The sequence below is a fragment of the Haliotis rufescens genome, unplaced genomic scaffold (assembly GCF_023055435.1).
Source record: "Haliotis rufescens isolate VD_foot unplaced genomic scaffold, xgHalRufe1.0.p SCAF_18, whole genome shotgun sequence".
In the NCBI taxonomy this organism is placed as follows: Eukaryota; Metazoa; Mollusca; class Gastropoda; order Lepetellida; family Haliotidae; genus Haliotis; species Haliotis rufescens.
This window is the reverse complement of record NW_025963868.1, coordinates 30664863-30688236: the sequence shown is the minus strand read 5'-3', so window position 1 is coordinate 30688236 and position 23374 is coordinate 30664863. Positions and strand designations below refer to the sequence as shown.

At 42.3% G+C, this 23374-nt stretch overlaps 1 protein-coding gene across 6 annotated transcripts in view; it reads left to right on the top strand.

Annotated features, from left to right (window-relative positions):
* The window catches only part of LOC124115526, a 71626-nt gene extending 51093 nt beyond the window's left edge, over window positions 1-20533 (top strand). The window contains exons 1-5 of one of the 6 annotated variants that reach the window (XM_048398583.1): window positions 7795-8191; window positions 11444-11883; window positions 12722-13036; window positions 13400-13561; window positions 16262-20533. In XM_048398583.1, coding sequence (XP_048254540.1) covers window positions 11550-11883; window positions 12722-13036; window positions 13400-13561; window positions 16262-20199 — 4749 coding nt within the window. In that variant the 5' untranslated portion in view covers window positions 7795-8191; window positions 11444-11549 and the 3' untranslated portion in view covers window positions 20200-20533. The other 5 variants (XM_048398581.1, XM_048398584.1, XM_048398579.1 and 2 more) reach the window with 5 other exon arrangements.
* Window positions 20534-23374: the final 2841 nt, after the last annotated feature.

The following is a 23374-nucleotide window of genomic DNA, read 5'->3' as shown; positions in this document are numbered from 1 at the left end:
GTGCTGATAGTGCAAACAGAGGAAACAGTACCATCTTTTCAATGATTTTGGTATCACGCGGACGGATATCGAACCCCCGAGCTTGCGCTCTCTGGGCTGATGCTGTACTACTAGCCCACAGAGGCGGTCTTGGGAGAGAATGGGTTTCACTTCTGGTGTATTCATACAGAGAAGAGGGTTTCGTGGTTAACAAGACAAACAATCTGACTTTTTTTTATCAGAAATCGTATGACAAATGCAACAGGGGACTAATATTCACGTAGAAGTATGTGGAATAAAAACATTGGGAGAGAAGTTGAAGCTTAGGGATGCGGGTTTGAATCTGAGGGCTGCTAGTTTGTAGCTGTGTGTTGTGGGGTTGAAGCTGAGGGGTGCAGGTTTGAAGCTAAGCTATGTGTGTTTGAAGCTGAGGGTGCAGGGTTGAAACTGAGGTGTGTGTTTTAAGCTGAGGGTGCAGGGTTGATACTGAGGTGTGTGTTTTAAGCTGAGGGTGCAGGGTTGAAACTGAGGTGTGTGTTTTAAGCTGAGGGTGCAGGGTTGATACTGAGGTGTGTGTTTTAAGCTGAGGGTGCAGGGTTGATGCTGAGGTGTGTGTTTGAAGCTGAGGGTCGGGGTTTGAAGCTGAAGGGTGTGGGGTTGAATCTGAGGTGTGTCTGTTTGAAGGTAAGGGGTGCAGGGGTTTGAAGCTGAGGGGTGCGGGGCTGAAGCGGAGGGGTGTGGGGTTGAAGCAGAGGGGTGCGGGTTTGAAGCTGAGGGGTGTGGTGTTGAAGCTGAGCGGTGCGGTGTTGAAGCTGAGGTGTGTCTGTTTGAAGCTGAGGTGTGTCTGTTTGAAGCTGAGCTGTGCCTGTTTGAAGCTGGGGGGTGCAGGATGCAGGTGTGGAGGGCGAAGTAAAGTATAAAAATGGCACCGAGGTCTCTACTGAGAATGTAAGCCTGTGACTGAGGGTTATTGGGGAGGGGTTATAAACATTCCAAATGCAAGAAATTCCAGAAAGAATCATAAGACCTGGGGATACCGTGAAACAATACAGTGCGTCGCGGTGTAAAAGAAATTTGTTGAAGGCGTGCGATAGAACGACCACGTGCAGCATTGACACGACTGAAGTCATGACATGGAAGACTGAACATCAATTCACTGGTTCAGTGCGATAAATACTTTAAAACCTTGGTCTTACAATTCAATAGTAAAATCGCCTTGCAGGTGTTACATTCAAATGAAAACCTCCCAGCAGGTCTCACTTGAAAGTAGTACCTCTCATTAAGTGACAAGGATTCGGGCGTTTATTCTGACAGTTGGGGCATTTCCTTGCGAACGCCTGGTCAATCAATGGTTAATTTATCAGCATTGTAAAGAACCTAGTCTCACAGTAGTTTTACGTCACAAAATGTTTATACGTTCAAGAATGCGGAGATGTGTAACAGGTGCTGCAGTGGTCCTTTGCACGCGACAGGTTTTCAGTGTTGTCACACAGTAGCGGAGGATCCCGAGGTTTCACTCATCGTTGAGCCAGCAGAGTTAAACCAGAAAGGAAAGTTCGAGGTTGAGGGGATCGGGAAGGAATTCGTCCTGACAGCGATTGACAGACAGGTCAGTTAAACACCCTCGGCAGGGGTCTGCATCCATTCAAGTATAGCCCTGTCAATTATAAAAAAAGAAAGAAACTTACAGATTTGATCAACTCTTCAAAAGACATTGTTGATGCTTGCAAAATAATTTGTGAATGAGCTCTGAACTATGAGGATCAACGGAAATATTATCAATTGCTACGAATTGACAGAACCTGAAGAAAGACGTGTACAATGTCAAAAACTATGTCTCTGAAGTCGATGTTGTGTGTTGATGATCAGTTCGACACGTCATCAATATCATGTGACGTCATATTCTAATGTCAAGAATGCAGCAGTGTGACATCATGTTATTGACATCCAATCAGTCTTGAGCGGGTATAATACATGTGAAGTATCGGAAAGTTAATACAACTAAAGGTGTGAACGGTAATGGTGATATATACGTGTATATTTCCCAAGTGTGCAGACAAATGGTAAAAGCGGCAGACAAGGAGTCGTCCCAGTTTGCCGTACAGGATCGTCAGAGAGGAGGGACTTTTTGTAGGTGAGTCACAGTCACAATCTGACTGCATGTCTGAACGAGTCACAGTCACATTTTCGCTGTAGGCCTCCACGATGGCCGCTAGTCACAGTCAAAATCTCGCTGAAGGCCTCCACGATGGCCGCTGGTCAGTCACAAACTCCCTGTAGGCCTCCACGATCGCCGCTTGCCACAGTCACAATCTCACTGTAAGCCCCAACAATGGCCGCTAGTCACAGACACAAACTCCCTGTAGGCCTCCACGATGGCCGGTAGTCACAGTCACAATCTCACTGTAGGCCTCGGCGATTTCCACGAGTCACAGTCACAATCTGACTGTATACCTTAACGATGGCCACGAGTCACAGTCACATTCCGACTGTATTGGTAATGTATTTGATGTTGTGTACAAGTTATTGATTCACAAGGTGTCCAAGTTATAAATCTGGTTCATGTGGTGTACAAGTTATAAATGCGGTTCATGTGAACAAGTTATAAATGTGGTTCCCATGGTGTACAAGTTAAAAATGTGGTTGATGTGGAGTACAAGGCAGAAATGTGGTTCACGTGGTGTACAAGTTATAAATGTGGTTCATGTGGAGTACAAGTTATAAATGTGGTTCACGTGGTGTACAAGTTCTAAATGTGGTTCACGTGGTGTACAAGTAATAAATGTGGTCCATGTGGAGTACAAGTTATAAATGTGGTTCACGTGGTGTACAAGTTATAAATGTGGTTCAAGGCGGCAGCAGTGGTACAGCTCTGCACTATGGCATCCAGGCAATTAAGGACTTTGGCTTGAAGGAGGGCCAGAGGTGTGTCGTCATCTTCGTCGACTCCATCAGGAACTACATGTAAGTGGTGGCAGATGGAGGCATTTGGGCCTCAGCGGAGGGACACGGAACCCAGGGTCCATGTGGAAATCGGGGAAATCCCCGATCGCTAAATATAGGTTATACGTAAAACGGAACCTGCGACCGCTGCATTTCCAACCAGCTCGATGCGGCGACGTGTGTCCCCATTACTTGGCAGTCGTACGTCACATGAGACACATGAGCGTACATAGGAGTAGCTAGGTGAATACTTGTACCCTATTCATGATGGGTTTAGCGATAAGATCCGTGACTGGGTCTGTGAGTTTTCAGATTAGGAACAGGGCTTCCATGTTTAGCGATCGGAGATGTATGACAGCACTTTACAAGAGTGAAATGTGTAGCTAGGTTTGGGGAAATACCGCTCATGGCTTCACTGCCTCTGTTCACCATTACCGCTCTATACAAGAAGGGTGATGGAGTAGCCTAGTGGTTAAAGTGTTCGCTCATTACACTGCAGATTAAGGTTCGTTTCTCACAAAAGTTCAATCCGCACAATTTAAGTGAGAATTGCTGGAATACTGCTAAAAGCGTAAAACCATACTCATTCACTCACTCATTCTGCACATCATTGTGGTTTGCCTTGATAGAGAACAGGACAATGTATCTAATAATATTAAGAAACAAACTCCGAGAATTCGGTTTTGACTGTGAGTTTGTTTCTTATTGTTTGTTGTTTTACCCCGCACTCAGCAATATTCTAGTTATATGACGGTGGTCTGTAAATAATCGAATCTGGATCCGACAATGATAATATCATGAGCACCGATCCACGCAATTGGGATCGATGACATGCATCAACCAAGTCAGCGAGCCTGACCACCCGATCCCGTTAGTTGTCTCTTACGACAAGCATAGTCACCTTTTAACGCAAGGATGGGTTGCTGGAGACCTATTCTACCCCGGATCCTATGGATAGAATGGTTATTATTATTAGTTACATGGATAGAGTTGCGTGTCGTCTTTGAAGCAGATCAAGGCTGACTACAGCCCCTGATGGTGGAGTTAATGGCGGGTTTCTTGCCACTGTTGGGAGTCATTCTAAGAAATGTATACAACGCACAGTTCGAACGATTCCCGTTTTGTTGGTTGGTTGGTTGGTTTATTGTGTAACGCCGCACTCAGCAATATTCCAGCTACATGACGGCGTTCTGTAAATAATCGAATCTGGACCAGAAAATCCAGTGATTAATATCATGAGCACCGATCCACGCAATTCGGATCGATGACATGCATCAACCAAGTCAGTGAGCCTGACCACCCGATCCCGTTAGTTGTCTCTTACGACAAGCATAGTCACCTTTTAACGCAAGGATGGGTTGCTGGAGACCTATTCTAACCCGGATCCTATGGATAGAATGGTTATTATTATTAGTTACATGGATAGAGTTGCGTGTCGTCTTTGAAGCAGATCAAGGCTGACTACAGCCCCTGATGGTGGAGTTAATGGCGGGTTTCTTGCCACTGTTGGGAGTCATTCTAAGAAATGTTTTTGTAGACACATTGATCACTCTGTCCAATCGCAGTGAGGTACTGACTTTGTCTCCTGTTGCAGGACGCGGTTCCTCAATGACGAGTGGATGGGGGAGAGGGGTTACCTGGAGGATGAAGAGGAGGAACCCAGCAAGTAGACAGGTAAGTGTTTGCTTCATCTATTTCAACTATGTCGAATCTGGACCAGACAAACCAGTCCTTTTTATTATGAGCAACGAAACACGTTGCTAATGTGTGTTTGTTGTTTAACGCCTCTATATTAATGAGGCCAGATATATGATGTCGGACTGTAAATAATCAAACCTGGACCAGACAATCCAGTGATTGACATCATGAGCATCGATCCACGCAAGTTTACATGGGTTGTCAGCAACGTTTTCATTCTGTTTCAGATCGAGGTTAAGATCGGCTTTTATCGTCAATATTGTGGCGTCCATTGCAAGAGATACAAGTGTGTCGTCAATTGACGTCACTAAAGGTCGTGACGACGTCACAAAAGCCCGGTGGAAGTCGACACAATGTATATAATGTACAGCTGATATCATCTCCCATATAAGTACATGCTCATCTTGTTCAAGGTTTCAACAGCATGCACACTAAACTGGCATTAGTATCTACACTTTCCACTAATCACAGCACCACCCAGCAGCAATGCCCTGAAACACAGCATGCAGCAGAAACTGACATCAGTAGCTACACGTTTCACTAATCGCAGCCCCGCCCAGCAGCAATGCCCTGACACACAGCATGCTGCAGAAAGTGACATCGGTAGCTACACGTTCCACTAATCGCAGCACCACCCAGCAACAATGCCCTGAAACACAGCATGCTGCAGAAACTGTTCACTTGACAGAAACAATATGGCGGTGACATGCGGATCTATTAAACATGTAGGCTTAGAGTATATTGATTTTTTGCTTTTCATTTTCATTATTTCATGAACGTAAACTCATGTAATTAGGAAGTATGTGTAAAACTGTTTATGTTGCATTGTCGAGTGATTGCTTCATGCAACAATACATGTAGAATAGCGATTTATAAATGTTCCAAGGCAGAGGATACGTTGTTAAGTATTATATAGCTGTGTTGAGGTGCATGTAGGTACATAGAACTTTCACCTCAAGTAAAACGACAATTTATGTAAATGCATGTTTTGAATTTTGGATGTGTACATTCTGTAAAAATGTATTGTATGATGCAATCAATCTGAAAATAAACCAGTTTATTAATGTATACAAACGTTTGTTACAAATTTTACTTGGTATGAAAGTAGTGCCAGCCGTGAATGTGTGTGTGTGTGTGTGTGTGTGTGTGTGTGTGTGCGTGCGTGTGTGTGTGTGTGAGAGAGAGAGTTGTGGGCTGTATCTTGGATATATCACGGTGTGTCAGATGGATGTGGGAGGAACAGGATGTAACGCAGGTGAATGCCACGAACTCGGGTCTGGAACCATACTCATTGTCAAACTGAGATTCTAACCCCGATCACAGGATTCCAGAGAGTCGTCTCACGTTATCTGGACCGCCTCCATGGTCTAGTGGTAGAGCGTCCACCTGGTGAGCGGAGGTCCGGTATTCGATCCCAGGCCGCGTCATACCAAAGACGTTAAGAGATGGTACATGTTGTTACCCTGTCTGGCACTCGGCATTAAGGGGCTAAATCATGAACTGGTCGGCACGGAGTCAGTATACTGTGTCTGAGTGGAGTATTCATGTAAACATGCAGCATGGTATCTCAGTGGGCTAGCACTAGAAATCGGCATCAGTCCGGACAAGTACAAGCAGCCACACACACGTGCAAGCACGTCGCTTTTTAAGTGCAATATTCTTGGACGCGACGTTAAATTCCATTTTATCTCACCTCACGTCACGTCATCTAAACGTATCCGATACCAGGGACTTTGGCTGCGAACTCTGGTTCAAAATTTCCCGCCCAGGGATACTGCTATTTGCCCTTGGTATTTCAACACGTTGTCCTCCCAAGACCTCCCAAGGCCTCCCAAGCCATACCGGATGAGACACATGATATGTTCTCCTGAGACACATTTTATGCTCTGTGCCTTCGTCCTCTGTTGGGGTGTAGTGGTAGAGCGCCTGCCTTTTAGTGAAACGTCGGTTGTTTGATCACCTGCCGTGTGATGCCTAAAGACGTTAAAATATGGTACTTGTTGTTACCCTGCCTGGTGCTTGTCATTAAAGAGAATAAAATAAGGACCGGTTGGCTCGGAGGCAGTACATTGTGAGTGGGGTATTCATGTTTAACTGTGACATGGTATTTCAATGGGCTAGCACTGTCAAACCAGCCTTAATCTTGATCCGCGCGCAAACAGACAGACAGACAGACAGATAGACAGACAGACAGATAGACAGACAGACAGACACAGAATGCACAGTAGTGGTCTGTACCTTCTCATCGGGTAAGCATTCATGTATTATCAGGGCAACATTTTCTCACGAGGCACATAAACACGTTGTATGTATACAATAATAGAACTGTTAAACGGATACCTCCAACATTAAATATTAGAGGTTGAATAGTCTTTTTGTCAAATCGCCCAATACCAGCGTTGACTATTCAATCAAAAATATTATTAGATAAGGAACAACGCTCAGTACTTAAATGTTCACTTGGAAAAATGCACAATCAATGGAAATTTGTGAAAATAACGCCAACAATTACACACGAAGAATTAGACCATTTATTAATGTCTTGATTTTTGACCAGATGGTCATATTTATAAGTAAGTTCCTAATTGCAATCACGAGAATAGTACAATCAGGAATTCCGTACACCCACTGAATTCGGGCCCAAAACCATTATTTGACATAAGCTATACAAAGCAGAGTTCAAACGATTCCCGTTTCGTAATTTGGTAAAGTATTGCCAGTTGAATATTTACTCGTCCTTTTCATGCCTTGAAATTGTTTGAATCATCAAATCTATTCAATTTGTTTATAAACAGATCAATATTTGGACAACATTCAGTTTTGTGTGCAACCCATGCTTGCCGTTAAAGGCGACTATGCTTGTCGTAAGAGGCGACTAACGGGATCGGGTGGTCAGGCTCGCTGACTTGGTTGATGCATGTCATCGATCCCAATTGCATGGATCGATGTTCATGATATAAATCACTGGATTGTCTGGTCCAGAGTCGATTACTTACAGACCGCCGTCATATAGCGGGAATATTACTGAGTGCAGCATTAAATAACAAACAAACACAATCTTAGAAAGGAGGGCACCAACCCAACGTGGAGGATCCGGAAACCAGTCTAAATAGTGAGTGACAGCAGTCCTTCTCTTAGACTTGTTTGCCTGCCCTATGTACGCTTGCGCTCCTCGCCGCTTGAGGGCGAAGGACAGGGTACCAGTCTAAGCTGGGACACGTTTCTCATTTCACAATATCATTCGCGACCAACTAGTGTTATTCTCATGTATAGTGTAGGTTACGGAAAGGGGCGAGTGGTGTCGAATGCTTCTCTTGGATGGGAGAGCAGCGACAACAAGCGAAGGATGCGAGAAACAGCCTACGCTAGTGCTGTGCAAGAGCTTCCTTTCGCTATGTGAATACAAGGTAGCGCCGGGAACGAGGCATCGCTGTGAGGAGCTGGGATATACAGCTAAATTTAGCACTGTGTTTTTCCACGGACCTGTATAACAAGTCCGTGGTTTTTCCAATTGAAACTTGTCTTGACAGGGTGGGGATCCCGTCCACGCATATCCCCATGATACAACACAGTAAGTAAGTGTCGGCGGATTTATGCTTGTCTGTAATCATCACTATGTAACTATTTAATGTCGGGTTGAATTTGAGAACGAATAGTTAAGTGTGTATACTAACATTGATGCGATGTTGGTGAGATAACGAAACTCGCTGTGAAACGTTGTGAGTGTGTAGTTTTCATACAATCATGAAAAAAGTTTCTCTAGCAGAGTTACCTCCCTTATGCTAAGCGTACTGTACGTTTACTCCTTTGCCCTGACACGTCAACTATTCACGCTGTAAAAACTCAGTAGAAAAGTGTTCACACCTCGCTACACGGAAAACAGGTCAACATTCACGCCTGTCACCATGACAAAAACTTGGTCCCCTTGATAACTGAGCCTGAAAAAAATATTTTCATACTGATTTATACATTTCATATGTACGCATATTACTTTACATGTTTGAGGCAAATATATGGTTTCTTAGAAAAAAAGGTTTAAATCTATTTAACTCATTACTCATATCATAGAGTTTATCCCCCTTTCATCATAGTGCCCGACTAACAAAAACATGTTCAGTGTACCAATGTACAGTTAGGAATGGTTTAACCTTTAGCCTGCTGAATTGTTTTAGCATAAGGCGCTGTAAAGAGGGTGACAAGTTATCTTTTAAAAATTACAATATTCCAAATATTACTCATCCACATACTCCTTTCTCAAACAAAGAAACAAATAAAGCACGGTATGCACGGCACGCAATAATTGTACCAATAGTCACAACTTTTACTGCAAATATGCTACTTTTGGAAAGTTGACATGACTCGCCCAACCGAGAACCGAGAGCAGCGACCCAACGCGGTACCCAGTCTAACCAGCTGGTGACAGTAGGCCTTCTCCTAGACGGGTTTGTATCCCCTAGTGCGCTTGCGCTCTTTGTCGCATTACTTGTGCCGCCTCAATGAGGCAAAGGACAGGGTACCAGTCAAAGCTGGGCCCCGTCTCTCATATCACAATTTAACCTTGACGATGCGCATAAGGAGCCTGTAACCAGGTTAGGTGCCAGTCTATCCTGGATGGGAGAGCAGCGACACCAAGCGAAGGATGCGGGAAACAGTTTACGCAAGCGCTGTGCAGGAGCTTCCTTTCGCTATTTGAAAACAAGGTAGCGCCGGGAACGAAGCATCGCTGTGAGGAGCTGGGATATACAGCTAAATTTAGCACTGTGTTTTTCCAGTTGCAACGTGTCTTGACAGGGTGCGGATCTCATCCACGCATATCCCCATGATACAACACAGTAAGTAAGTGTCGGCAGATTTATGCTTGTCTGTTATCATCACTGTGTAACTATTTATTGTCGGTTGAATTTGAGAAGGAATAGTTCAGTGTGTATACTGATATGGACGCGATGTTGGTGAGTGAGATAACGAAACTAGCCCAGTAGCGTCAGGAAGTACAACTGTGTCTGTTCGTCCCGTTGTTACAGAATGGGGAAATCCAGTATATAACATAAACAAGGGATAGATTTATTTTTACTTACAAAGATCGCTGCTTGTAGATTTATTTTACCCCCGGGAGTATATAGATATACAAAGGTCCTGTCCATCCGTACGTCCGTCTCTCCGTCCGTCCGTCCGTCCGTCCGAAAATTTTGACCGCGCGATTTTTCCGAAACTATTTAGTAGATTCATCTCAAACATAGTACGTTTAATCTTTGTCAAACGGAGCGGTGCAGTCAAAAGAAAAAAAACAATGTTTTTATTAATTTTCCATTTTTCTATGAATTTTTCAAACCCTAACCCATCCTAGGTATTTAATTTGAAACTACTGACACACTGGGCGGGTCCGGGGTATTAGTGAGCCACGCTCACTTTTGCCCTTGTTTTTATAATGTTTTACATGGATTTGTCATGGTTCTCACGCTTCACTAAAAGATAATGAAATTTGATACTTTTGTTGGTAGTAGGTGGGCCTCAAAATGTACCTGTAAATGTCTTCCATCCACACATTGTTAAAATTGAAAACCATAACGTTGTGAGTGTGTGGTATTTATATAATCATGAATCGTACTAAAAGAGTGTTACCTCCCTTACGCTAAGCGTACTGTATGTTTACTCCATTGCTCTAACACGTCAATTATTCTCGCTGTATAAAGTCCTCAAACCTCGCAACATAGAAACCAGACCAACATTCACGCCTGTCTCCATGATAACAGTGAAACGTGTTAAGGACAATAATTTACAGTTAGGACTGTTTCGAAAATAGGTTCACTATCATTAATGCATTACATATGTACATATATACTTATACATGTGAGACAAACATATCGTTTATTATAAAACAATGTTTACATCTATCTAACTCATTACTCATATCATACCAACAAGGACATGTTTAGTGTACAAATGTACAGTTAGGAATTGTTAAACCTTTAGCCTGAATTGTTTTATAGGGACCATCAGTCATCCGTCCATTGTAAAGACTTCCGCCAAAAGTTATATATATATATATATCATTATATATATTTTTGAAGGGGTATACGACCGGAAGTCTCACCTTTTGCCATAAACATTGTTTTAAGCCAGCCATGGATATTTATTGCTACTTTATTATTATTTACTAAAACTGTAATGAAATTTGGTACTTAAAAATTTATCTTCAGGTTTGTTTTGGCGATACAGATACTATTTCAGTTTACAGTTTACAGTTAAATACATGTATACAACAGAGCGACAATCATGGCAAACATCAGTCACCCGCTTTGTCACAAGTTTGTGGTACGAAAGTCAAACAAGAACATTACAGACATCATGGTGATATTATTTTGTAATATGAAAGTTATATGACATCACATAGTCAATACTACAAGTTGAAAGTTTGTTTAGTCATTTTGTTTTGTTCTGCTTTTACGCTGACAGATAAATCAAGGGAGACAACTCTCAAGGGGGGTAACTGTGGATGATACTTGTTCTGTCATCCCGGGGCCATGTTTTTGTGTATTTTCACACAAGTGAAAGTACTGGTTTTTGTTTTCATGACAGTAAAACATGACTTTTGATGAAAAACAACAACCTTTATAACTGTATATGCCACACTCATTTCTATAATAAATGTATTGTTAACAGTTTTTACTTGCAGAGATTTTACTGAAAGCTAGCATCGATTTGACAAAATATCCAGGTTAGCTACAGTGCTGTGGCAGAGAATTCTCATACTTGATACACTGATACCAAATGTAAGGCTGTCCTCCAGGCAGACACTGTACACGTCAGGACTTTTTTCTTGTAGGATGATGATGATGATGAGTTAGATGCCGACTTAGATTGAAGACACTGATGAAAAACAAGAAACAGTGAAGAATGTTCAAAGACTGAATCAGAACGATCAAGGCCAGATGGATGATAGTGACACAGAGTGTGGAGGATGTACACCAGCAGAGTGCCCTGGGAAGCACAATGACGGTGACACTTCATCAGACGGGGAAAACATGGACCTTGCAGGTATTCCCACGGACAACCCTCAAGGAACAATTGAAGGAGCAGGCTGTACTGCAGAGGGTGCAGAAAATAAAGATGTTGATGAAGAGAGTGCTGATGGATGCTCGTTTGATGACATCACAGATGAGGAAGAGGGGGAAGGAATAGAAGACTTGTCACAGCTTGGAGCAGGTACTGTAGAGGTCAAACTCCAGACTGTTCAACAAGAGTCATATCAACTTGTAGAGAAAGGTTTGTATGAAGCAATTTCACTTGCTTGTTGAGGATGCTGTTTTAGAATCCCACCATGTCAGTGACTATTAAAGACAGTTAGGTGCTACCTGAGGAATTGAAGCATATGGACAGGAAAATATGTTTCAATTAATAAGATAGATACTAGTATTTTGAAATCCTACTCAATTACTGAAATTAACATGTGTTTTCCAAAGAGAAACACATCACCAATCGCACCTGTAGAACAACCATAGTAAGGTGTATCTGCCAGATAGTCCTGTTACTACACTTTGTATCACAACGAGGGGCGGTCGGGAAGCCTAGTGGTTAAAGCGTTTGATCGTCAGGCCGAAGACCAAGGTTCAATTCCCGACATGGGTGCAATGTGTGAAGCCAATTTCTAGTGTCCCCCACCTTGATATTGCTTGAATATTGCTAAAAGCTACGTCATAAGCATACTCCGCCACTTACTGTATCACAACGTGTTCAGTGTATTTACTACTGCATTAACAGTTTCAAGTACTTGCAATAGTGTGCATATTAGATTCGACAAAATCGTGTGGAGCCTTGCACAATCCTTTATTCAATTGTTTAACTCACTATAACTGTTTGTTACCACGGCTAGGGTGGTGAAAATAAACTTATTTGGTATGGAGCTACAGCTGCAAAACCAGGTTTTGTTAAATGAGTCTAAATATGTTTTACTTAAAAACAGCTTGTAACAATGTAATTTTAATGGCAGACAATGTCTTTTGCAGCAGTATTTTGTTTGAAATTGAATCGGAGATAATTTATATTTTTGATGTATTTTTCAAATAGCTTGCGATCCAAATGTGACATGCTTGTTCCTTCGTAGATACCACGACACTAGCACAACACATTGTGGGATGTTGTCAACAACCACAGGGAGAAATAGCGTCAACACCACAGCAGGGGACACAACTCCAATCAGCTTCAGATGGTGATGTTGATCAGGCAACAAGCCAGGCACAATTGTCCTCAACTACATCTTGTGTAGTTCCTAACACAACCAGTCTACAGGACCCGACAATGGCAGCCCTGACACCAGCGTCCACATCATCCCTTCTACCCAGAATACCAGGATCTGTTGCATCAGAGATACAGTCATCCGGGCTACCTGTGGTACCAGTGACTGGTGATTCTTCTGTGGGTGAGTGCAGATAAACAGGGACATGACTAATTTTCAAATATCTAATACCTTCAACATGGTGTTTTCAAATGACTTTGCTTTTTTAAGCTAATAGGCTATGACAGTATTTCCTTAATTATTTTACACGGATGACATTAACCCTATACAACCACTTCTAAGGTCCAGCTCTGCTCAATTGCAGGTTTGCCACTTTTGAACAATCGTAACACGAAAGTCACTATTTACGAAAATATAGCCACTAATATGAAGGAGCAGTTTGTTGTCTGTTCATGACAGTTGTCTGTTTTCAGTATCATGAGAAATATATCTGTTTAAATATGGAACACAATCTTGAAAGCTTCAGGTATATGGTTTCTGTTACAGTCACCCAGTACAACCTTATCCAAGTACGGCAGCAGTTTGGTGATGTGACAGTCCAGGGCGCCAGGAATCTGAACATTGGCGGAACGCAAAACGTTGGTACACCTCAGACCAACCCAGAGGAAGAGGAGAAGCCACTGACTGTTGCAGCACGGAAGATCAGGAGTAAGTTATCTAGATCTCTGTACTTGTTCTCACAATGATCGTTAAGCTGAAGCATATAAAGTGACGTCCAAAAGAAACTTTACCAACTGAAAATATAAATTTCAGACAAAGTTAAATTTTTTTCGATGAAGTCTATCTAAAACACATAACCTAAATACAACAATAGTGTTGGCAGAAAATGTTAATCGTCTGTTACATGTCTGCGAGATAACACGCGAAAAAATGAAACACACGTGCACCACGGACAACTGCAAATGCACGTGCGGGTAAGGGTATAAAACGATTGCAGGGGCAAGTCAGACATCCACAGTGATAAAAAAACACAAAAGAAATGCCACGACTCACAGTCGAACAACGTGAACGAGCCTTGGGTATGGTACAGATGGCAGCCACCCACGCCAATATCGCACGAGCCTTCGGTTGCTCCCGTGTTGCCGTTACCAACTTGATGCAACGTTACAGACAGACAGGGCGGACCGCTGACAGGCCAAGAACAGGCAGACCGAGGGTGACTACGCCCAATGATGACCGGTACTTGCGTACCTTGCACCTCCGAAATCGCTTCCTGATAGTGACGTCATCGGCGACAAATGCCTTAGGTCACAGGGTTAGTCGACAGACAGTGGCCAGGAGACTCAGGGCTCATGGAATCAGGGCTTTTAGACCATACAGAGGACAGCTATTGACAGCGCAACATCGTCGTCTGCGATTGAGATGGGCCTGGACTGTACAACGTTGGCAACGACGTGACTAGAAGAGGGTTGTCTTCACTGACGAAAGTCGATTCTGTATGTTTAGGGCTGATGGAAGACAACGTGTTTACCGCCGAAGGGGTGAACGAACGGCGGCGTGTTGCGTGCAGGAGGTCGTACCATATGGTGGAGGGAGTGTCATGGTGTGGGGAGGGATCTGTGGGCAGCTCAGCGGTACATGGATAACATTCTTCGTCCAGTTGTCCTACCATTTCTCCAACAGCAGCCACGGGGTGTTATTTATCAGCATGACATCGCTTGAGCCCATACAGCCAGAATTGTCTCTAACTTCCTAGCAGCTAACAACGTCAACGTCCTGCCGTTGCCTGCACGCTCACCCGACATGTCCTCCATAGAACACCTCTGGGACTTGATGGATCGTAGGGTTCGACAACGACCACACTCTCAAGCCAACCGGCACTGATCTTGGCCCTCGACGACGAGTGGCGTCAAATCGCACGTGACCTCATCAGACGACTGACATTTTCTGTGTGTCGAAGAGTTTTTGCGTGTATTGAGGCATTTGGTGGTCACACACGCTACTAATGACTTGTTACTGAACGTGAGCGATTGTTTATGTACTCTGCCTATTGTCCATAATCCTGAAAGCTCAAGTTTGATCTTCTTAATACACTTTGCTTCATGCATGTATGTTTTGTTGTTTTTGAGCAAGAGTGATTTCAAACTCTGGTAAAGTTTCTTTTGGACGTCAGTTTATATTTTGTAGTAAACGCTGGCTCTGAAATCTTCCTATTCGTTCCAACTGTCACTTCGGGTACACAGTTTAAGTGTTCATGACTATAATTTATATCGAGTTTTGTAATGAACCTAGTAAAGCCACTGAAGTATTATTTCTTGATATTTGTTACATTTCACATTATGTTACATCCCTACAGGACCATACACAAATTGCAGCGTGCCCATGATTTTGTCATCTAAATCACTCAGATCAAATGTAAATTGATAGGTTGTTGGAACATATTTGTATCTAGTGATACAACATACACATTAGAAATTTATACAACATATATGGCAACTCCTAAGTAGCTGGAAGATAAAATCAACAAATATATATGAATCAGAATTTCTGTTTGGTTTGGAAAAGTGAAAACAAGGTAATTTGGCCAAGACGTTTATCTTAGGCTTCAGGTATATTAGTGATCAGATATCAGTCAATGACCCTTTCACTGGTTTAGCCACCTGGACTATAAATAAGGGAGACCAGTCAGACCGTCTGGGCTGTTTTTCGTATTTAGATCTATGAATGAAGATGCTGAATGACACAACACCTCTCCATAAGACTGTATGGCAAGGGGGATGACTTCAACTTTCAAAAGTAAAATTTCCCATTATGTCAAGCAGGAAACTTACCCTCACCTACTTGCAAGGACCTGGTATCATCACTACTTGATAGTGTTTCATAAACAGGTGTTTATGATATATAGACAGAATCCTTCAGTGGACTGTTGCTTATGATTATCAAAACGGTTTTGTCACTTTAATTCTATACTTTGGTATTCTGGCTGCTTCGTTCATATGAACATTCTGTTATTATCCACACATAGAACAGGTACTATTCGAACGTCTCTTAAACTGCCTGCTCTCTGGTTCAGAACAAATAACTTGCAGATCTATATCGAAAAATAGAGAAATGCTGTGAAAAGCAGTGTTTCAATTTAAACAATTTGAAGGCGGCACAATTAATTCAAGATATTTTGTGTAAACTATTGATTGTAAATCGACAATATTCAACATATTACTCCCTCACTCCCTCAGTCACTGACACATTTCAAAATCAGTGATCTCAGAGTCAAACTGTATGTGATTGATAATGACCACACTTTATTCCTTTAATTGAGGTCAAATTAAAATATGGCAGACTGTATACTTTTACACATATTTTTATATGGTTATATATATATATATCGAATGTGCCCTGCTTTCACAGAAAGAACGGAATCTAGGATTCAGTCAATGAGTAAAGACATGGTGGAGACAGAAGCCCTCCAGAAAGTGACGCAGAAGCTGGACAGAGGAGCAACATGGGTGACAATTAAAGGAAGGCCGGGAGAGGGGAAGTCTACGATAGCCTACATGGCCCTCAAAGATCAGCACACTCAGGGGAGACAAGTGTATCAGGTGGTGTCACCAGAAGAGTTCAATGAGGTCATAACGGCCAGCATTAACCCTGTCATTATGTTAGATGACATATTCGGTGATCTAGAATTTGATGTAGCAGAATGGGCTAAGTGGAGACCAAGTCTACGACCTTTTGTGGATATGAAGGATACAGACAAGACCACTGAAAAGGACTCTATGGATCAGTCCACTAAAAGTAAAAAAGAGAGAACAAAGGATGAGCAAACAATTCTCAAAAGAACAGCACCAAACAAAAGCAAAACGATCATTATCCTCGTAGGCCGTGACTATGTGCTGAAATCCTCACTGGCAGACTTGGGAAGGATGGCAGGTTACATATCTATTCCCCAGTATGTGGTGGAAGTCTCCTCACAGAGAGACTCTAATGAACGAAGGAAGATATGGCATGTTCATGCCAAAACAAAAAACATAGACTTTGATGAGTCAACCGTGTCTCGGATATGTCAATCTGACTGTCCACATGGCTTTCCCCACGTGTGTAAAATGTTTGTCACAACATATGAAAAGGATCAGACTCAGCTTCCAGTAGATACCTTTTTTCAAGCGCCTCTAGCATTCCTCAAACAGACCCTAGATAAATTTCTTAAAGATGAGATAAAGGTTTCCCTGTTCAAGGCTATGATTAAAAGGGATGGAAAGATTAGTGGACAAGAGTTGGAAGAGGAGGATGCCCATGGATACAAATACATAACAGCTGCTGATGATTTGGCTGGATCTTACCTCAAGAAGGAAGATGACACATACATGTTTGACCATCCCTCTATATATGACAGTGTCGCTTTAATTCTCAGCATGAAACAATCAAAGTTTATCATCGATTTTTGCAGTTTGTCATTCATCCATCAGAGACTTCGTCTTAAAGCCTCCACAAGACCAGGGGAAAACGTTCCTGGTGAGACAGATCTTGTTGCAAACATCTCCTGGAACTATGCTAAACATCTAGCAAGAAGATTTGCAACTGAAATTTCAAGGAGCAATTTGTTGCATGTCTTATCGCACCATGCATGTTGTAATCCAGAGTTTATAGACTTGCTAATGGGCTGCCTGAAGACACAGTGTCACATGTCTGTTTCTGATATTCTCAAACTAGCTGATAACTCTTCAAAACAGTCATTTTGTAAATTAATTTCTAGCAGCAAGTCACATCATCTCATCAAATTTATTATGGAGAAAGAAAACAGAACATTAAGCCAGAGTGAACTGAGAGACATATTACTTGGGGTCTGCATGAATGCTGCTTGTAGTGTACTGACCTATATCAGTGAACACTATCAGCTTGAGATAGATGCTAGATATGGTAGGAAGGAGAAAACGCCACTCATGTTAGCAGCAGAAACCAAAGACAGTGTGTTTGTAAATCAAATTATGGCCCTTCACCCTGACCTGAATGCAAGAGACCGTCACGATCAAACAGTCTTTCAATACCTTTGCGCAAATGGCCTTACATCAGCTGTTGAACATGCAATCAACATGGGCGTGGATGTTAATGAGCATTTTTGTCTATTGTTTTGTATGTACCAAACTCCTGTATACCTTGCCATAAAAAATGGTCATGTCGGGGTGGTGGAACTGCTGCTGCAGAAAGGATGTGATATAGATAAACAGAGAGGTCTTGGTTGTGCATTGATGAGCCAGAACACGCATATGACGCGTTGTCTTTTAGACAGAGGAGCACAGGTTGACGGTGATGCTGTGTACATTGCTTGTAGGTTAGAACACTTGCCTACCATCAAGATGTTGTTTGAGGAGGGTGCCAAAGTTGACATGATTGCATCTGATGGCGATACTCCTCTTCACTGCGCATGTGGAAGAAACCCTAATGTTGTCTTGTTTTTGTTGGGGAAAGGAGCAAATGTGAATGTCCAGAACAATATAGGTGACACACCACTTCATACAGCAGGAAGGGATGGATATACAAAGTGTGTTGGTGTGTTACTGAAGGCTGGAGCTAATGTGAATGTACAGAACAATACAGGTGACACACCACTTCATACAGCAGCAGCAGCAAGGTGTGGATCTACATGGAGTGCTGATGCGTTACTGAAGGCTGGAGCTTATGTGAATGTACAGAACAATACAGGTGACACACCACTTCATGCAGCAGCAGCAGCAGCAGCAGCAGAAAAAGGGTACGGATCTACAAAGTGTGTTGATGCGTTACTGAAGGCTGGAGCTAATGTGAATGTACAGAACAATACAGGTGACACACCACTTCATGCAGCAGCAGGAGCAGCAGCAGCAGCAAAAGGGTACGGATCTACAAAGTGTGTTGATGCGTTACTGAAGGCTGGAGCTAATGTGAATGTACAGAACAATACAGGTAACACACCACTTCATGCAGCAGCAAGAAGGTATAGATTTACAGAGAGGGTTGGTCTGTTACTGAAGGCTGGAGCTAATGTGAATGTACAGAACAATACAGGTGACACACCACTTCATACAGCAGGATGGGATGGATATCCAGAGTGTGTTGATCTGTTATTGAAGGCTGCAGCTAATGTGAATGTTCAGAACAATACAGGTGACACACCTCTTCATAAAGCAGCAGCAGCAAGGTATGGATCTTCAGGGAGTGCTGATGCGTTACTGAAGGCTGGAGCTTATGTGAATGTACAGAACAATACAGGTGACACACCTCTTCATAAAGCAGCAGCAGCAAGGTATGGATCTTCAGAGAGTGTTGATGTGTTACTGAAGGCTGGAGCTAATGTGAATGTACAGAACAATACAGGATACACACCACTTCATGTAGTAGCAAGAAGGTATGGATCTACAGAGAGGGTTGGTCTGTTACTGAAGGCTGGAGCTAATGTGAGTGTACAGAACAATAAAGGTGACACACCACTTCATGAAGCAGCAGCAGCAGCAGCATGGTATGGATTTACAGGGTGTGTCGATGTGTTAGTGAAGGCTGGAGCTAATGTGAATGTACAGAACAATACAGCCGACACACCGCTGCATGCAGCAGCAAGGTATGAATCTAAAAAGTGTGTTGATGCGTTACTGAAGGCTGGAGCTAATGTGAGTGTACAGAACAATACAGGTGACACACCACTTCATAAAGCAGCAGCAGCAGGGTATGAATCTACAAAGTGTGTTGATGCGTTACTGAAGGCTGGAGCTAATGTGAGTGTACAGAACAATACAGGTGACACACCACTCCATGCAGCAGCAGCAGCAGCAAAGTATGCATCTACAGAGAGTGTTGATGCGTTACTGAAGGCTGGAGCTAATGCGAATGTACAGAACAATACAGGTGACACGACGCTGAGTACAGCAGCAGCAGCAAGAGAATGGTATACATCGACAAGGTGTATTGATGAGTTATTTAAGGCTGGAGCTGATGTGCATGTACAGAACAATACAGGTGACACACCACTTCATAAAGCAGCGCCAGCAGGATGGCTTAGATCTGCAGTGAGTGTTGCTGTGTTACTGGAGGCTGGAGCTTATGTGAATGTACAGAACAATACAGGTGACACACCACTTCATAATGCAGCAGCAGCACCAAAGTATCGATCTACATGGAGTGTTGATGCGTTACTGCAGGCTGGAGCTAATGTGAATGTTCAGAACAATACAGGTGACACACCGCTGCATGCAGCAGCAGCAGCAGCAGCAGCAGCAGAATGTAATGGATCTACAAAGTGTGTTGATGTGTTACTGGAGGCTGGAGCTGATGTGAATGTCCAGAACAATACAGGTGGCACACCAGTATTTCATTGACCAGGACATCCAAAACCTTATCAGAGATATGCCACTGTTATTAGAAATAATTGCAGACAAAAATGATTTCATGGATGAATGGTGGCTGTATTGGATTGCCAAATACTACCTTGATTATATTTCAATGTGAGAAATAAAAGAGGGGCTGAGGGGCAGAGCCAAAAAGAGTTTATAACTTGGACACATTTAACATCCCCACGGTATCACCATATGTACAATTGCTGAGTAGAATGAGAGGAATGCAGGTTGTTGCCTTCCATTATATGCACATTCTCTGTATGAAAATTTGATTTTGATTTTTTATTTCCGATACCATACCTATTCATCTGGAACTTGTTCAATCATTCCTTTTAAATATTGTTTCAACTTCAATAAACTTGATTTGTATATAAACAACTTTGCCTTTGTTTTCATTTGTGTTCCACTCCTGATAGCCATCGAACCCCGGACCTTCCGCTCCGGGCGGACGCTCTACCACTAGACCACAGAGGCAGTAATTTTCACGACATTTTATACTCGTCATTGTATGGATGGAGCGGGGCCCGATGGGAGAAAGTGAATCCTAACTTGGAATCTATATAGTCATATGCTTGATATCATGGGGACCGGTGTCAGATAGTTGAATTCCCCCCCTAGCCTAATTTCCCCCGGAAAAAGGGCTATATAGCCAAATTTCCCCCCGGAAAAGGGGCTATATTGCCAAATTTCCCCCAGAAAACTGGCTATATAGCCATACTTCCCACGGAAAGCACACTATATGGCCATATTTCCCACCCGGAAAATACACTATATAGCCAATTTTCCGCTTTGGAGTCAGATTTCCCCCATAATTAAATATATGTTTATTATCAAAAGTACCTAGATGTACAGTCGGCTGATGGAGTAATTTACAAGAGAAACCATGATTAAAATCTTGTGTTTTTTTGCGATATACATTCTTAATTTTAATAAAAAGAGGATAGTTCATTTTGACAGTGAGATATGGCGGATCTGTCACTCGACAGATCAGCCTTTTGTCACTGACGAAATGAACTGTTTTATTTATTATATATTTATTTGGTAGGGTATGTGTTGTTTTTTATTTTTATTTTGTTGTGGTGTATTTGAGGTAAATCAGCGAATCTAAAATCTCCCAACTGTCTTCAGTAACAATACATTACATTGCTAGTTGAAACACACTTTGCTAGTTGATTTCTATCAGGTCGTCACTGTAAACTTGAACGGCAGTCATTCTCCTTATTATTGTTGCAATGACATATTACTTTTCTGTCATCGAGAATCCTCAGTCTCTCACTGTCAAGTATATTAAATAGTATATTTACAACGTATATAGCGCACATATCTCCCCGAACAGAGGTCTGTATATTTTGCATTCCAGAACTTCCCAGCTACATGTGAACTATGCAACCAAAGCTGCCTGTCAGGCGCTAGAAGATTACCCATTCACATTACCATTACCACATTAACTCCTTGGTACCCATTTACTGTTTGTGGACAGAGGCATGCATGAACAAGATCACTTGCCAAAGGTGACGCCGCAAGTTTTTCAACTCGTGTTTCAGTGGAAGATATATACGTGAGTACTGTTTCCGTCATCTGTTCATTTAACAACTGATGAGCGGATTCTGTTTAGTGCACAGGGTTGTGAACTGCAGGCTATGCTTGCGACAACACTTTTAGGACCTGTACTAATGTCAGCCCTTAGGTTAAATAACTAATATAACTACAGTGGCTAGCAAAATTTCAGGATGCAAATTCAACAGTCTGGACTCTTTACAATCAATGTGTTTTACAGCTTGCAAATTTTTGTTCAGACCAACCAAATCACTTTTTATACCCTTGTTGGTATTACGTTTTACCATCTGGAAGAAGATATCTTGTACCTTGTTTTAAATCAAATAGAGCCAAATCTTCATTTGTCCCAGTTGAAGGTATTTCCTGGGAACATACAATTCGGATGAGGTTTGGAGTTCAAGCTGGTCTATTGCGCCAGAAACACAGGACAAAACTTTGTCAAGAAATTCTAAAATATAACTGTCTTCCACTGTTTTACTGTTTGTTGATTCCAACACACCCTTAATCACTGCATTGTAGAAAATCACTGACGTGAAGTATTTACTAGTATCCAGCAACAATTCATAAATAAGTTCTCTGGCATGAATAACAAGTGGCAAGTCGGAATCGTCTATGTTTTCAACACTTAACTTGTTATACAGGATTCCTAAAAGCTTGTTTTCAATTGAGACACGTTTAACTCCAATTTCTCTGTCAAATATGGCATGCAAGACGTTCGCTTTTGCCAGTGCTGTTTGATCAATGTTTGTGAAATGGTGCAGTAGGTTATGTTTTTTTAAAAATCTGAGGGATATAGGGGAAATTCTTCTATATAGCCATACTTCCCCCTTGTATTAAGGGGGAAAATCTGACTCTAAAGCGGAAATATGGCTATGTAGTCATTTTCCCCCGGGGAAATTAAGCTAAATAGCCCTTTTTCCGGGGGGGAATTAGGCTATATAACCCTTTTTCCGGGGGGAATTTAGGCTAGGGGGGAAATCCCACTCTCTGACACCGGCTCGAAAATGTCTTTGGGTCATAATTACTTAAAAGATCGTCATCCCCATCCTATATACCCAAGCTCATCTTCATTAGACAATACATCCATGCTACCAGGACTGGCCCTTCTGTTCATAAATTTTGTCCGGCACTCCCAAAGGAGTTACATCCAGTTTGCTGTGACAATCATCAGATGATTGTAATACTGATAGAGCTCATTCTTAATTTAATCAGTCGTCTAAGGCGCTGCGATTCGCTGTGCAGAGTTGCGTCCCTTGGGCACGCAAGAAACCTATGATTGTGGATTAGAATCCCGATTTGGTTTGTCAACACTATACCCGTGCTCGTTGGTTTCGCCCTGTGAGATCTGTTTCACTGGGCTTTCCTCCCACATTAAGCTGACACGCCTTGATATAACTGGAATACTGTTAAAAGCGGCGTTAAACCCAACTCATTCGTCCACTCAGATATTGCTTTTTATGTTTCCTTATTCAAAACTGATGTTTCAAATTCCCACATAAACAAGTTATTAATGTTAGTCTTTTTTCTCTTTAGACAAACATATCTGCATTGCACAACTGTTATTATTTTATTTCATATCTTTGTATACTTGTGCATGTGC